This window comes from Pteropus vampyrus, unplaced genomic scaffold (genome assembly GCF_000151845.1).
Source record: "Pteropus vampyrus isolate Shadow unplaced genomic scaffold, Pvam_2.0 Scaffold71, whole genome shotgun sequence".
NCBI lineage: Eukaryota > Metazoa > Chordata > Mammalia > Chiroptera > Pteropodidae > Pteropus > Pteropus vampyrus.
Genome location: NW_011888852.1, coordinates 5,082,016 through 5,099,037, shown reverse-complemented (window position 1 = coordinate 5,099,037; position 17,022 = coordinate 5,082,016). Strand labels below are relative to the sequence as shown.

The 17,022-nt window shown below is 35.9% G+C and overlaps 1 protein-coding gene and 1 pseudogene across 6 annotated transcripts in view; one reads left to right on the top strand and one right to left on the bottom strand.

The window, feature by feature from the left end:
- Nucleotides 1-17,022, top strand: part of ALG5 (ALG5, dolichyl-phosphate beta-glucosyltransferase) — a 41,978-nt gene that overhangs the window by 3,949 nt on the left and 21,007 nt on the right. For all 6 annotated transcript variants that reach the window (XR_895973.2, XM_023531601.1, XM_023531600.1 and 3 more), the window contains 5 exons: nucleotides 898-1,069; nucleotides 1,456-1,502; nucleotides 2,670-2,738; nucleotides 5,416-5,508; nucleotides 9,230-9,343. Coding sequence is in view for 5 of the 6 variants with exons in the window: in XM_011361835.2 (XP_011360137.1) it covers nucleotides 898-1,069; nucleotides 1,456-1,502; nucleotides 2,670-2,738; nucleotides 5,416-5,508; nucleotides 9,230-9,343 (495 nt within the window). In the remaining variant the exon portion in view is untranslated. The remainder of the gene's footprint in view (nucleotides 1-897; nucleotides 1,070-1,455; nucleotides 1,503-2,669; nucleotides 2,739-5,415; nucleotides 5,509-9,229; nucleotides 9,344-17,022) is intronic.
- Nucleotides 7,047-7,165, bottom strand: LOC111741002 (annotated as a pseudogene).

Below are 17,022 nucleotides of genomic sequence, written 5' to 3'. Positions count from 1 at the left end.
TGGAGCACTGGTCGCTTTTAGTGGGATGTGGGGTTTAGAAACCACAGTCTGGACACAGAGGATGCAGAGCAGGAACCCTGACTCACTAGTCTGGATATTGCCTCCGTGCTCGCCAGTCAGAAGCATGTACAATTTCAGTATTTACCCAATGGAACATTAAAAATGGTTGTTACAAATGAGTAACATTCCAAAAATTTGTAGATTGATTGTTTTGAAAGCAGAAGGTGTGCCAGTAGAAAGTGTTTCGAAGAATAGTTATTTCCAAAGCTACGTATATGGAAGGGAGCTGTATAATATTAGTAGTGCATGGTGCCTACAGCTTACAAGTTTGATACTTTACTGCAGAAAATATTGTGTTTTGAGTTCAAATCTGAGATGAGTACCAAGAATATATTCTTAAGCATTACCGGTCTCCACTATAAGGATTGGGGGAGTCTTCTCTTCATACCCTGGGTCAATCTGGTCCTGGATGGGAAGGTCTGCTCTCATCCCACACGTTCCGCCTGCTATATGAACTTGTCCTCTGTCGCATAAATGCTCCAAGCAGGGATGGGATCTCACTGTGCACCAGGGGTTGGGGGTTCAGCACATCTAAGAGCGGGTTGTCCTTCTGTAACCTATTCACTCTTAGATCTGGGATGACAGAGGCCTGGGGAATGACAAGTGGGAAGAGACAAAGAGCCTCTTAAGGCATTAGTGATGGAGAAAAAGACAATCATTGTTCTTAAGACTGGTTTGAATTTTGGAGTCACTTCCAGACCATTGCTAATGGACTAAAAACTGAGAATAAATATTCTGCCAAATGAAAAAAAAATTGCGTAAATGATGTAGCATTCTAACATAACAAATGTAAAAACGGCCAACCTCACATAATTTCTTTTTAACATCTGCTTTTAGGTTTCCTTTGTTGCATTTATAACTGCTATGGAATTGCCAGTCCTTCATCAACATGAAGAAGAGAAGTTCTTCTTAAATGCCAGAGGCCAGAAGGAGACCCTCCCAAGCATAAGGGACTCACCCACCAAACAGCTTTCTGTTGTTGTGCCTTCATACAATGAAGAAAAGCGCTGTAAGCCCTATTTGACTTTTTGGCAAAGAGTAATTTGGGAAGAGAAGGAAACTTAAAGTATTGGATTGTACTGTCTTTGCCAGAGTATTAGTAGATGTGGGCTGTGGTAAGTACGTAGTCGGCGGTTGCAGTTCAGAAGCGGAGAAATGAACATTAGCTGCGAGGCTGTAAGCAGCATCATGAGGTACTGAGACCGAAGTGTTCTGGACAAGTAATGAGCAAGGTGTGAACAGAAGACAGAGGTTCCAGATGGGAATGGCCAGTGGGGAAAAGTCCCAGAGGGACTTCTTAGATATCCAGATTTTTTCCATATGTAAACTGAGTGTGCTAGGGTTTGATAAACCATTTTCAAAAGCAATTTTTAGTATATTTTCTTTTCCTTTTAGTGCCTGTAATGATGGATGAAGCTCTGGGCTATCTAGAAGAGAGACAGGTATCATGTTTTTTTTTTTCACTATGACGTCACCAATTAAAACTAGACCAGGTCACTGACTAGTGGACCGCAGGCTAGATCCACTGTGAGGAACAGTGTCAGCTATGCTTGGGCTGTCGTGGTCACTGGACCTTCCCATGCTCAGCTTGCTGCCAGGCAAGCCCAGAATGTAGCATGCTACATCCAGAGGCAGGTAGGTGGCCTCAGAGCATACTGAAAAGCTGAAATTTCTCTTACATACCCTTCTACCCATTTTTTATTTTCTCTTGCCTAATGCTATACCTAAAATTGAGTGATAGAGTATTTGCAGACTTTGTATGACAGCACGATGCTGTTTTTACTCTCATGACTTTTTAAGAGAGATGTTATTTGAAGACTTATAATTAGGGTGAAATTATTTTGTATCTTTATTATTCTGAAGAGTGCCCCTTCATTTATTTTCCTCTTCTTTCCCTGCATAAAGAGAAGAAAGGTAATATGTGCCCCTCTCTTGAAGCATTAGCTGCTGTTGGAATCTCTATGAAGAGTGAGAAAACAAGTAAAATTTGAGGCTGGTTCTATTTTAAGAAAATTCCTTGTTTTGATTTACTTTGATTTTATAGATTCATCAAAAGAGGGGGGTTCATCTTACTCAAAAATTGAATTTAAAGAGGGAAAGTATTAAGCCCTTATTAAATATAAGGCATCTACCTCTTCTATTACATGTAATCTTCATACCAGCCACATAGACCAGGATTTTTTGTTTTTTTAGTGAAAAAACAGACCAAAAATGTTGACTTGCCCAAGCTCGTAATGCTACGATGTGGTTGGTGTATCCAGGTTGGAATCCATACTCTCTGACCTCAGACCTTGCAGGCTTTCTTCTCACACACCTGGCAGCCTCTCAGTGCTCAGCACCACAGGAACCTGGCTGGCGCCTTCCCGGATGTGGTGCAGGGTAGGCGAGGAGAGAGTGGGGTGCTCACAGGTTCAGCTGCTATCTGCCCTCGACTCCTACTCAAGGTCTCCTCCTGTTTGTTCTTGACCTTTCTATTTCATGTGGTTTGTGTGCACTTCTTTATATTTATATACATCAACACTAAAACAATTATTTTTTAAATTCCTTTTTGTTAGAATTCTTCGTGACAGTTATGCCAAACCGTGGTGTTTTATTTTTGCTTCTTGCAGAAACAAGACCCTACATTCACTTATGAGGTGATAGTAGTTGATGATGGCAGCAAAGACCAGACTTCGAAGGTAAGTAAACTTGATTTTAGAATTGCCTGTATGTAGAAACTAGAGAATAATTTAGCAAATGTGAAATCTTATTTCCACTCATCAGAGAACCCTAAAGCTTTGCTAAATACTCTCCATTGCTATAGTGAGGGTAGTAAAAGAGGCAGAAAGGGTTCATTTATGGAAAGCTGGAAAACATAGCTGCTGTTCCACTGTCCCGTACGACCGGGGAGGCTTTGAATGTCACCAGGTCACGAGAGAACACAGACAACAACAGTTCGCCTTGGCCACTGGGAAACCCTCCTTTTCTGTCAGTTTATCGTTCCTTTTTCCCTAAAGCATGATTCTGTGCTTTATGCTACACCTAGCATGACAGTTCATAATGCAGGTAGGAAGATGCCTTCATACCGCCACGGGGTAGCAGGTACGTCCTTCAGCCTATCCCCTTCTAGATTTACCCACAGGAGGTAACGGCGCCCTCTCATCCCTTCATGATGAGACCTGTGGCTGCTGGGTCCAGGTGCACTGCTTCTTGCAGTAGTACATCTATTAAATCTTACCAGTGATCCAGATAAATTATTCTCCAAACATCTAAACGTTTTAATTTTAAGGATGCTTCATGTATTTTTTTTTTATATTTATATTTCTATAGTAAAAGATTTGTTTAAGGTGCTATTAATATTCTTGTTAAATAGCAATATAATGGACTTTAAATAAATAAATTCATGGGGAAACATCTATTTACTTGGTTATTCATCATTAATGGTTTTTGTTAAATACTAACTACGCTTGAAGTGCTAGACACCGAACGAACCATACAAGTACATGAGCTTGCTCCTTTGTGTAAGAAGCATCCAGGGCAGTCCTGCAACATGTCTACAAATTCTGTAATGCAGGTGAAAAGTGGGGCTGAAAATAAAATGCTGTAAAGAATTTGAGAGAAAGAGACGTGACTTTTGAACTAAACCTTTACAGATATGACTAAGAACATGGAGGGTAGTATATTCAGATTGGAAAAAAAATGTGTAAATAAAGGCACTGAGGCCAGAAAGTATTGTGGGATCTGTTTTAGGAAGAGTGCTGCACTTTGAATAGTGACTATGACATGAAAAATGTGAACACAAACTGTTCCGGCAATTTATTAGCATATGGAGGGAGGGACATAGAGAATCAGCTTTGGGTACTTGCTGCTGAGATTACAGAAGCAGCATTAGCCCAGCTGAGGAAAAGAAGCTTTTTAGTTCTCACACGCTTCCCCATCGCAAAACTGCCACAGCTCCAAGTATCACGTGTCCTGAAGCAGTAAGAAACAGCTAGGATATTGAGAATTATCTTTGAGTGTGTTCTTTCCTTTTTCTACTGAGAATGAATAATCTTTGCCAGAAGCCTTACCCTCTAGCAGACCTCATGAGCCAGAACTTGGTGATGTGACCACCCATGCCTTCTTCAAGGGGAGCTGGGAAAGTACTTGGCAAAGAGGATTTCTACCGATCAGGATTAATCTCCTAGGGCTGTACACACTGTCGCTGTGCAAGAATGGAGCCATAATAGCAAGGAGGAAGGAGGTGTTTGTTGAGTGGACAGCTGATAGTGCTGTAGTAGGAGTATGTGCAGGAGACTGTGGCTGCCTTTGTTTATTACAATTAATCAATTCTAAACTATATGTCAGGCACTAGAAATAGAAATTTTTGCCTTTAAGAAGCTCACTGCCTAGTGAGGAAGGTCTATAGTTACATTATGTGATGATATAACAATTAAATGGGAAAATGCCTCAGGAGAACATATTAGAATTGTACTTTCCTTTTTCCTGGAGGAAGGTGAGGGTGGGCATGGAAGCTAGGAAAAAGACACATGTTTGATCTGCATCTTAAACTGGCTGGACAAGAGGGCAAACACCTGAGAATAACTTCACAACTGACTTTGGAAGTGAGTGCCAAGAGGACAGGGTGCCACTGGGGAGAAGCAAGGCGATCTGGAAAAGGAGAGGGTGTGAGCCATGCTACAGTGGCTTGAAGAAGACTGAATAAGTGATGAAGAGATGCAGATAGCAATATAGGTCACTATTTCATGACTTTGATTATAAATCAAAGAATAATGGCAATCGTTTAAGCTTATAGTAAAGCCCAAAGAAATATTTTGGTATGCTGGAGTCTTGAATACTTTTGAGGCCATGGAGCCAGTAGAGTTGAAGAGATTGAAGATTCAGGAGAGGACAGGCCACAATGCGGACATCTGCTGAGAAAGGAATTCAAGTGAGATTTGAGGGAAATGGTCCAGGATGCAAACAGCCTCTCGGGAATAAGATCTGTTGCCAACAAGTAAACAAGTTGTTAAGCAGTATCAGAGGCCCCGGTCACAAGTGTGTACTAGTCAGTTAGCAAACAGATTTTATTTTTTTCTGGCAGCTCAGTAGCTTAGGCAGAGGAGTCGAAAGAATGGGGGCCGGCCTCTGCCTCTTCTGCTGGTTCCGCTGTAGAAAAGTGAATTCTGACTTCAGCCTAGTAGGTTAGTGTCAGTTATTGGCACCAGGAAATCAGCAACTCCTCTGGGCCACCAAAATGCACAGTGGGTATGATCAAGTCACAGGAAGACGGAAACTGGAATAGCAAGTAGTGTTTAAGCCAGAATGAGAAACCCAGTTTATATTACTGTCTTGGAATTCAAGTTAATTTTCTCTCACTTTTGTGTAATTTGACAGGTAGCTTTTAAATATTGCCAGAAATATGGAAGTGACAAAGTACGAGTGATAACGCTGGTGAAGAATCGTGGGAAAGGCGGAGCTGTTAAGATGGTAATACATAGTTTCAACATTTTTATCTAAAATATAGAGAGATTTTGAACAACCTCTTTTGCAGACTATAGTACGTGTGTATTCTATAGTTGTATAGTTGAATATAAGTATTTCAAGTTAGTGGAAAATTACTTTTAATAATAACTTTATACGTATGTAAATATTTGAAAATATCAAATCTGAAAATATCATGCAATATCTATAACATACTAGGTGATTTGGAGAAATACATGTATCTTAATCAAAGTTTAAAATGTTACTGGTTACCTCTGTGTGTCTTTGATAGAGTCACTGGATAAAATTATGTGCTTTTTTTTTTTTTCAATTTACCAAATGCATTTGTGTATTAAATTTTACCTATATGAAGGCACTATGCTGAGTATTATAGCACAAACTAAGAACAATCTGATGTGGGTCTATCCTGTTGAAATTTACAGTCTAATAGAAAAGGTGATTATACTTAGGCGAAGGGCTATAGAAATTCCAAGAAAGAAGCAGTTACTTTCAGTTGAGGCATATTAGGTAGGAATCAAGATACACTAACAAAAAGACCAAAAGTCAAGATATATGAAAGAAAATCCAAATCATACCCTAAATGACTTAGAGTTTTATATATTTATTTTGCACCCCCTGCCCCATAAAAGAAGTCTAATGATATAGACAATCCAGGACTTGTTCAGCAACTCCATGGTATCATCAGAAACCCAGCTCCTACCTTTTCACTCCCTTTTCTTCATGTACACAAGGTGACTCCTGGAGAACCAACTAGCACATCCACAAGAAGACAAGAAGAAGGGCAGAGGGCAGAAGAGGCATGCCAGCTGGTTCGCCCCTTTTTAAGGAGTTTTCTCAGAAGCTCCACCCAGTGACTTGACTTACTGAAATCTCACTGGCCATAACAGTGTCACAGAGCACTCCTGTTTCCAAGGGAGGTTAAAAAATGTTCTAACATATTTATTCCTGACTAAATCAGGGTTCTATTAGTGACAAAGAAGGAAAGAATAGGTATTGGGATAGGCAACTCGTAGTCTCAGGCACATGAGAAAAATAGCAGACTTCACAAAGATGGCATTGCTGAGGCCAGGCCTCCACTGATGGTGAATGCTGCCTGCCACATGTTTACTGGTTACTTTCAGCTGGACAGTAAATTAATCACTTCAACATAATTATCTCATTTAATCCTCCTCATGTTGTCTCATGAGTTAGGTCCTATTATTTTGATTATCTAGATGAGGCAATTGAGGCATTAATAGGTAGCATAACTTACTCAAGGTCACATAGATATTAAGTCAAGATTTGGATTAGGTCAGTTTAACCCTGAACTCCACGTTCTTTCCCTCTCTCATATTGTATGGAGAAAGGGCTGAGAGAAGAGCATGCTGGTCAGCAAAGCAAGGAAGGACAGAAGTAGGAACTCTTGTATTAGAAACAGTGAATTTGCTCTGACTAGATCGCAGAGTAAGAAAGAGAAAAAAATAGGATTGATGCAATATCATCGTGAGCTTTATTTTTATTTTTATTATTATTATTATTTTTAATGCCTACAGCACCTGGTCTTCCTGGGTGGTCTCCTATCTAAGTACTAACCAGGCCCAACCCTGCTTAGCTTCTGAAATCAGACGGAATCGGGCTCGTTCAGGGTGGCATGGCCGTAGACTCGTGAGCTTTAAATACATTCATTCGCTTATTATTCAGCCAATGTTGGAGTTTCTGCTATATGTTAGGTACTTCATTAGAGATACGGAGATGAAAGAGACCTATCTCATCCTTGAAGATGTAACAGTTAACTATTGTTATAAATGCTATAATAGAAGTGTAAGCAGAAGTGTAAGTTGGCACCACCTCCTGCCTGGGAATTGCAGCAAAGGTTTCCCACGGGAGGTAAATTCCGAATGAAGTCTTCAAGGAGGATTAGCAATTATCCAGGCAAAAGCTGGGACAGGGAACTTGCAGAGAAGGGATGTGACCAAAGCCACAGTAAAGGAACTCTGAGTGGTACTAGTGACTTGACTTTATGGATAAGGCCAGAGGGTAGGTGGATTCAGATGATGAACTTTAGGCTAGGGACTTTTGGACCTTAATCATGGTCAGAGCAACACCAGCCAGTATAGTAGTTTAGGCAAGATATAATGAATATTATTTGGATTATAATAGTGACACACAGAAAAAAGATAAATTTAAGAGGTATTTAGAATGAGACAAAATTGGATCAGGTGATGAGGGAGAGGAATTAGTTATCAATGGCCTTGTGTAACACTGGAGGAGGAGCCGGTTTAGCAGACAGTATGTTGAGTTGAGTTGGAGCCATATTAAATTCGAGGTACAAGATAGTGGTATCCAGAATCGCCTTGGAGAAAGGAGGTGAGTGAGTCATCCACATACATCAGATGATAGTTGAAGCCATTAAGTTGGCAAGGAAGAGGGAATAAAAAAGGGCCAGGAACCAAACCTTGGGGAAATGAGGCACATGAGGAGGAAGAAATATCCTTCGGTCAGAGGGGATGAGGTATGACTGAATGGCAGTAAAATGAAGGTCATCGATGATTGATGGTAGAATGGGGAAGTGGCAGGCATTAAAGAACCCCTCTTTTAAAAAATAGATGAGGCTATTTAAACAATTTGGAGGGCCAAGGGCAGTTTTTCATTAATGTTAAATAATAATCTCTATTTTACCTTTATCACGTGTCACATATCCTTTTTTTCTTTTTTTCATTTCAGACCCTAGTGACAGATTTTGTACCTTGTAATGTTTTCGCTTTTCTAAAACTTCATGTATGGTGTTCAGGTGTTAAATATAAAATTTTTATTTCATTTTTTAAATCATTCTAATGGGTATGATAAACATCACAGCTACTAATTAGTGGACCTATACCGTAGAATAAATGATCAAATTTCTAAGGTATATACATTTGTATATATCTTATCTATATTCACACTCAAGTGATATCAAAGCTATATTTCACCTAATGAAACCATAAATGTTTACACTTAAGAAACCATGAATTCACTTAAATGAGTCATGAAAATTAAGAGTTGATATGTAGTTTATTTCTATTTGAAATATACACTCATAGAGCCATATTTTGCCCAAAAGACCAATCAGTTCAAATTTGAGTGGTGTAATTTTGCTAAGTATCAGATGCCTCAAATAACATAAAATAGTATTTGGATATATCCATACTTCCCAGATTTTAGTGACAGCCCATATTTCTTTATTCAGCAGTTAATTTAAAATACTTTAGATTTCAAATAAAGAACACAAAATCATCTATCATGATGCATTTCACAGCAAATTTATATGTATTTGTGCCACTTATTCATAAATACACTCTTCATGTGCTGTCCTAAGTGGCCTTGGTGCCATTTAAGCGCCGTGATATGTGCATGCTACACATATGCGTGTGTGTACTGCGTATGTACTGTGAATGACAGGTATTTTACTTTTTTAATTTGCCTAAATCTGTTTTCTTATCTTGATATTTTCTAAGATATTAGTAGTATGACCCCCCCAAAGTTTTTAAAATTGTGAACTAGGCATTAGCTACATTTAAGACGATCTTATTAATGTAATTTGTTTTCAGTGAACTTTGGCCTTCTTCTGCCATTTTATACCAAATATTTCACTCTTAGATATTTTAAGTAAAGCAGAACAGACTGATATGTTATTGAATTTAACCTTATTTTAAGGCAACTTTCTTTTAATTGTAATTTTTAAATGCAGGGCGTATTCAGTTCTCGAGGAGAAAATATCCTCATGGCAGATGCTGATGGAGCCACAAAGTTTTGCGATATTGAGAAATTAGAAAAAGGACTGAATGATCTACAGCCTTGGCCTGTGAGTATAGAGAATAATAGAAATGGTATTCAGTCAAGAATACAGAGGTTCTAAAGTAAAATGAAAATAGAGCTTATTTAAAAATTTAAAAACTAAGGGGTTTGGGGATGTGAAATTTTTGTATACAGAAGAGCTAATCATTTTATTATAAACATTCACTGATTTTCTGAGGTTTACTTGACAGTACTTATGGAATCTGGGCATCTCTCGATTTTTAATTGCTTAACTTATATTTTATCATCCATATGCAGCTAAAGCTTATTTAGAAGCATAGACTGAGACTCACATCTTTATGTGAAATGAAACTGCATCACAGCATCTTGTTTTTTGATGAAACAAACAAACGAGTAGCAACTACTCAAGAAAGATTATGTATAACTTCATGCCATAGCTTCAAAACGTAAAGTTTGACTTTGACTCAGCATAATGCACTTGAGATTCATTGATATTACTGATATTGATATTGATATCAATAATTTGATTCTTTTAACTGCTAAATAGTATTCCATTGTATGGGCATACCACAGCTTGTTTAATTATTCAATTGTCGAAGGACATTTGGGCTGTTTCTATCATTTGGCAATTACAAATAAAGCCAGTATCAACATTCATGGTTTTTTTTAAAAAAGTGGAGGGCGAAGAAAGAAAATCCTGGTGTCATTCCCACCTTTTAAAAGCCATTTAGAAAAAGAAGATGAATTTACCAAATTCTGAGCTCTTTACCAAATACTCCCAATCTGGAAAGAATCAGACTGAGAATGACTAAGCTCCTTTGGACAACATCAAACAATACACCTGCCTACCATCACGCAACGTCACAGGATTTCAGCAGAAGCAAGACAAATTGCTAGACCTTGTTGTTTTCAGGGCTTCAAGCTAAGTTTGGATCATAGGCCCATGTGATTCATTCCTCAGTGGAGTACACCCTTGACCCTTGCACAGGACACAAATCTCACAGCAGCAATGAACCCAAGTAACCTACAAAACTACATAGAGTTCTACGGGTGTTTACACCTCCCTACCCTGCTCCAGAACAATACATGGACCTTGAAACTCTAGGTCAAAGGGGAAAAAAAAGTAGGAGTATGTCAAGGAGAATTCACCTATACTGTATGAGAGCTAGCCATGTTAATCTCGGCAGCTATGCCAACACATTACTACAAAAAAGAATTAAGGTTTTATTCAAAAATAAAAAATAAACCCTATCTGAAATGTAATCTAAGAAAAAGGATAAAATAAATAAGCATTTTTGCTAAAGAAATAACATTTAAAAACAATAATTCAGCAACACAAACGTGAAGTTGAGGTGACAAAACAATAAAAAATGATTTTAAAAGAAAAATTGCAGAACTAAGAAAACAAATTGAGGCCAAATTAACATCAGGCCAGTACAACTATCCATGAATGAAATAGACCTAATTTAGCTATTATTATTATTAAATATTGGTTAAAATACCCCTATTCGTTATAGCAAAAACTAAACAATAAAAAAATAAAACACGTATAAAACCCATTAAAGCAAAACCCCCAAAACAAAATTAATAATTACAAAAACTCACCTTATATCCTTCTCTCTAGACATAATTATCTATTTATTTAATTTCATGGTTTGTGAAGTATTCTGTTTCTCCCTCCACCGTCACCCACTCCCCCTTTCTTCCCAGCAGTTTTTCTTTAAAGTTACTAAATGACTTAACTAATACAATTCTTTTTTATATCCCATACCAGTGCTATCCCTTTTACCAGGGCTATTCAAAACAGTAACTACTGGTCACATGTGGCTATTTACATTTAAATTAATTAAAGTTAAGTACAATTTAGTTCCTCAGTCTCACTGGCCACATTTCAAATACATCTGGCTTAGTAGCTACTTTATTGGCTCACACAAATATAGAACATTTTCATCATCACAGCAAGTTCTGTTGGACATTGCTATCTTGTGCCATATGATATGAAATTATTATTGGATATTTTACATGTTCACTCTTACTAAAAAAAGTATTTCTTTTTCCACCTCTTGGTAATCGTGATAAGCTAAAGGAAAAATTCAACTAATGAAGACGTTGGGTGTGATTTCTTTGTTTACCCCAGAGTACCCACAAGACTAGATAAACGTTTTTCCTGCATTATCCCTCTAGCTTGGGGAACCATAAGAGAGAGGAGGACCAGGGGGTCAAATTATTAGCACTTGATTTTATGTCATTCTGTAATAGGGCAAAGAAAAGTCAAATGGTTTAGCCAAAGTTAGGGGGCTAAATCAATAAGGCTAAACCAAACAATAAACAGGAAAAAAGTTGTCTTATGAATTCAGTTCCTTTTATACTACTCTGAAAAGGAAAGGCGTTCTGATACCACCTTTTTTCCTTATCATAATTCAGTTTACTGCATTGTTACTATAAACTGTTGAGTTTTAAAGGACTAAAGCATATGATTAGGATTAAGCTGTTAATTCATAACTTTGGTCTACCTCAAGGTATGCTTAATTAAGAGTACAACAACACAATTTGAATTCATTTGAACTCAGTTTATTAAGAATTTTTGTCAATATGCATCATATGACACTTTTTGGAGAAGGCAAAAAGGAGGCAGATAAATGATAGGTAGTTTAGTTCCAAAACCGAAGTCTTTGACAATTACTTTTGAAGTGGGACCCCGTCTACTTATGATTCTGACAGAGCTAATAAAGTCAGTCATTGCTTTCAGAAAACTTACAATCTGAAGCTAATATGCCTAGAGGAATTAGAAGGAATCTTTTTGATTATGTAATCTAGACTTTTGGCAGACTTTTCCCATAAAAGTCCATTTAGTAAATGTTTTCAGCTTTTAAAGCCATAAGTCTTTGTTGCAGTTGTTCAACTCTGGTTGTAGCACAAAAAGGAGTCACAGACAACACATAACTGAATGGCTATGCCTTTGTTCCAGTAAAACTTTATTTACAAAAATAAGGAGCAGGACAGATTTGAGCCATAGGATGTAGTTTGCACATCCTTGGTTTAATTCAGTCATTTAATATCAGAAACTTTTCATAACTAAGAAGTAGACTTTGAATCTATGCTTGTGTAGCTCCAGTGATGCCCAGGCAGCCCAGGTTTCTCTTTACATTAAATGCAAATCTCTTTCCTTTTAATCAACACCTTTAGTTTGTTTTGTTTTTTGTTTGTTTGTTTTTGTAGCCACACAAAACAGTCTACTCCTTTTTGTGACAGCTCTTCAGAGAGTAAAAGCTGTTTTTCATTTGTCTTCTCTATTTTAGGCTGTTAATAATGCTTCCAGTTTTTAAATAGTGTATGTTTTTTTCTTATTATCCTGGTCATTTTCCACTGCAGATGCTTCAGTTGGTGTGAATCTGGTTACCACATGACATTATTACTTCATTGGCCAACTCTTTTTCACGTCCATTGCCATTGAAACTTGTCTCCCCATCCTTACACTGGTATAGTTGTTTTCGTTTCTGTGTTTCTTTGCTTTGTTTTATTTAGGAATGGAAGTGTGGCTCTTTATCCCCGTTAGATGTCAGCATGTTCAATTTCAGTTTCTCAAGTTTCTTATTCTGTCTTTAATGCAGTTGCTGTTTCCTTCTCACTTCATTTAAGCCACAAATTCCATAAGCATGCCTTGCATATATTTCCACAATAACAGTATTGACTAGAATAGTTGTAAAAATAATGAAACAGGAACATGGAATTCAAAGTGGTCAAGTCCCATAGTGGCTACCTAGCTGAGCCACTAGATGGCAGTAGTTAACTTAAGTGTCTTTTACAGTATTGATTTGACAGGCTCTCCTATATGTTCGTCAATGGATTCTAATATTTTCTTTCTTCTTGGCTGATTTTAATTGAACAAAAAGAAGTTTGCTACTACTTCTTACTTGTATTTCCTCTCAGAGTAGTCAGGTCGCAGATTCTGGTCTGATTATTTTTATGTGATAAACTTAGAAAAGTCATCTGTAATTCCTTTTGAAGATAATTGTTCTTTTAAAGTTTTAAACTAAATATACATAATTTAAGTAGAGTTTTGTATGACGAATAAAATAGGGATTTTCATTTAGTTCAAAACATATTATTTCTATTGTCTCGTGCAAAGTTTTTCTCTAAGCTTTTCAATTTCCTAGCCAGTCGTTATTCTTTTAATAAAAACATGCTTGATTTTATAGTAATTTTTCTAAGCAAAATATATAATGATTATTTGTTTAGTGTCTTAACTATCCAAAATAGAATAAAAAATTCCTGAACAGGCAAAATAGATGACAAGAAGTCTGTACACCATAACCTTAGAGTAATTCCTCAGGCTATGACTTGGATCTTAAATTCCCATTTAGACATAGTTCCAATAACCTTAGTTTTTAGGTTTTTAATACCACAAATGATTAAAGGTAACATGTGAAAGGGATATGGAGTAAAATTACATTAAGAAAAACTATAGGAAACATGTTAACCATATTAAGTGAGATGACTATTACACATAATTAAATGAAAAAAGCAAATTTTAAAATAGACCTAGGTTCAAATTTGATGTGAACTTGAGCAATTTAATCCATCTACTTCACTTTCCTCGTCTGACATAAGGACAGTGAGCCTAAATTCATAATCCTGAGGTAATGATGAAATTTTTAAATGTTTGTCTAGTGTTTAGCATGTGTTCAGCACTCAGTAACCATTACCTCGAAATTATTAACTTCAGTTTTTGTGCTTGATTTTCAGAGTTAATTCTAATGTTACTGTTTATGATTGTTAATGCAAATTGGACTTATCTAGTTCTTCAAGGCTGTTCCTTGTCTCTGAATTGAGAGAAAAGAGTTAACTAAAGAAGTACTAGGAAAAAGAGATTCTGGTTAAGCATTTCTTTCTAGAATACAGTACAGTAAGTACTACTTTTACCACTTAGCCAGTTGTCATAGTAACTAAAAATATTTATTTTTTTAATACCATAAGAAATCCAGTGATACTCTTAAAGAGACTTAAAAGAAAGAGACTCCATGTATACATATATTTTCTAATATGGACAGTTTTTAGAACAAGAATATCTTAGATTGCTGAACAGTAGCTAACTGTTCTAAAAGCTATTTAGATGAATTCTACCCAATGTTGAGATCAATATCAAAGATTCTGTTCTTACGTCAGAACTTCAGGTATACAAAACTCTCTTAAAAGCTTTTAGAGACTTATGGTAAAAAAAAAAAAAAAAAAAGATTTTAAATGAAAGCTTTTGGTTCTGATTTGTTTTTAGTTTAATTAAATGATATTTACTCAGTCTCTGAAAGGTGAAAGGATGTCCTTTTTAATCTGTTGCTAGTAATGTTACTGCTCCTTACTTGCTATATACCATCTTGAACTTTTAATGTGGTTCTTCTTTAAGAAAACCATTCTTTCCCTTCTCAAAATACCTCTGCCAGGAAAAGAAGGAAAGAAATTATTCTTGCTATTATATAGTAAGTAAAGTATATAACAGGTAAGTTCTAAAGAAAATATAGATGGGTAATAAAAATTCCCCAGATTTTACCTTTTTATTTAAAAAAAAAAAAAAAAAAAAGAGAACACATAGAGATATTTTCCCCTTGACAAATTAGCAAATTTAAAATGAGAATAATTAGACCTGGCAAAATTTGATGAAATAGTCAGTCATACCCAGGAGCCTTTTAAATAATAATTTGGTCCATATACATTAAAAACATTCATTTTTAATTGATTATTCTACTTCACGACTCTTTCCAAAGAAAGAAAACCAAAATGCAGTTAAGAGTTTTATATTCAAAATGTTCTTTTAGGCATTTTTAATAATAACATGAAATTAGAAATGGTCACCACATAGGCAAACAGTGAAAATGTGGCTGGTATATATGGTGAAATATATTGTCCTTACAATGAAGACAAAGAAAGACAGACATGCAATACTCCTATGACAAATTCTCAGGAAACCTAAATCTTATCAAGCCTCTAACTCTAACAACCAGTTTACAGGAAATACATAGAACAAAGGAACATGTTAAATGTCATGAGAGAGATTCAATCAGTAAAAAAGAAAAAAATTTAAAAGACATAAGGGGAACTCATGGATAAAAGAAATGCCAACCAGTTCAAATGAGTTTTATTTGGCTCTTGATTTGAACAAACTGAAACTATTTATGAGATAATTGGGAAATATGAAAACTAAATATATATTTAATGGTGTTAAGGAATTATTAATGTTTTCAGTATGGTAAGGGTATTGTGATTGACATACATATTAATTTATAATATTTGATGCTTAGATTTGTTTTGGTGTGATCCTAATTTGGGTGAGGTGGTAGTGAGGGGCTTTAGAGATAGCAAGATCGGCGTTGGCCATGTGTTGATAAGTGTTGAAGCCAGGTTGTGGGTACATAGAGCTTCATTTTCTTATCCTCTCTACTTTGTGTGTATTTGGAAATACCCACAATAAAATATTTAAAAAAACCGAACTTGAATACAAGAAATTTTTAGGTTATTGTAAATGAAAAAGAGCATGATATATATGAGTATATTTCAGCTGTGGTTTCATAAATACAGAGGAAAAAAAACCACAAGAAAATTAACAAAATGTTAGCAGTGGCTGCTTTTAGGTTGTGAGATTATGCATGAGTTTTCATAATAAAGTTTTATTGTATATGTAAATTTAAATGCTTGCCAATTTTTTTATAGTGAGCACTTTTAAATTGTATTTATTTTAGTGAATGGTTCCAAATTCAAATGGTATAAGAAGATATACATACAGTGAAACTAGCTCTACCCTTCATTTCTCAGTCAACCAGTTACTTCCAGAAATTACCAGTTTTATCTATTTCTTGTATATCCATCTGGAAGATGTGTATATTATTTATTTAAGCGTGCAAATTGTAATGCACCATACGCTATTTTGTTGTTTCCATTTACCAATTTATCTTGGAGATTGAGCCATTTGTATACCTCAGAGCACTTCCTCATTCTTTCACAGCTTCTTAGCTAGTCCCTTTGGATGGATAAACAATACTGAAATGATTAACCTTGCACGAATGTCAGTTTACACATAAGCAGATTTATTTATAGAAAGAATCACTAGTTGTGGAAATGCTACATCAAATTTTATGTATATTTGTGATTTTGTTAATAGTTTTCAAATTCCTTTACATATAGTGTATGTAGGCACAGTATAATAAGAACTGATAGGTTTTATTTGCATTGCTCTTGGTGTAAGTGTGATTTGAGGATCTTTTCACTTAAGTTAAGAGCTATTTCATTTCCTCTTTTGTGAACTCTCTGGTCATAGCCTTTGCCTCTTTTCCAACTGAGTTATCAAATAATTTTCGTAATAATTTATAGGAGCACATTATGCATTTTGGAAGTTAGCCTTTTGTCTTGGTAATATACATTACCAAGATTTTCCCCCAGTTTGTCTTTTAATTTTTAATGTTGTATTTTGGTTCTTTCACACAACAATTTTTTAAAAAAATTTTATTGTTAAATTGATCTATTCTTTTGAGTTGTGTGCTTTTGCCTTCCTTGAGATTTAAAATTTTTATTTCTGTTTTACACTTAAATATTTGATGTATCTAGACTGTATCCTCATCAGTATGAGGCTCAGGTCTGCTTTGATTTGGTTTCCAAATGGCTACCAAGATGCCCCACAGCATCTTTTTCCCACTGACTTGAAATGTCATCTTTATCATATTCTAAGTACTCGTGCGT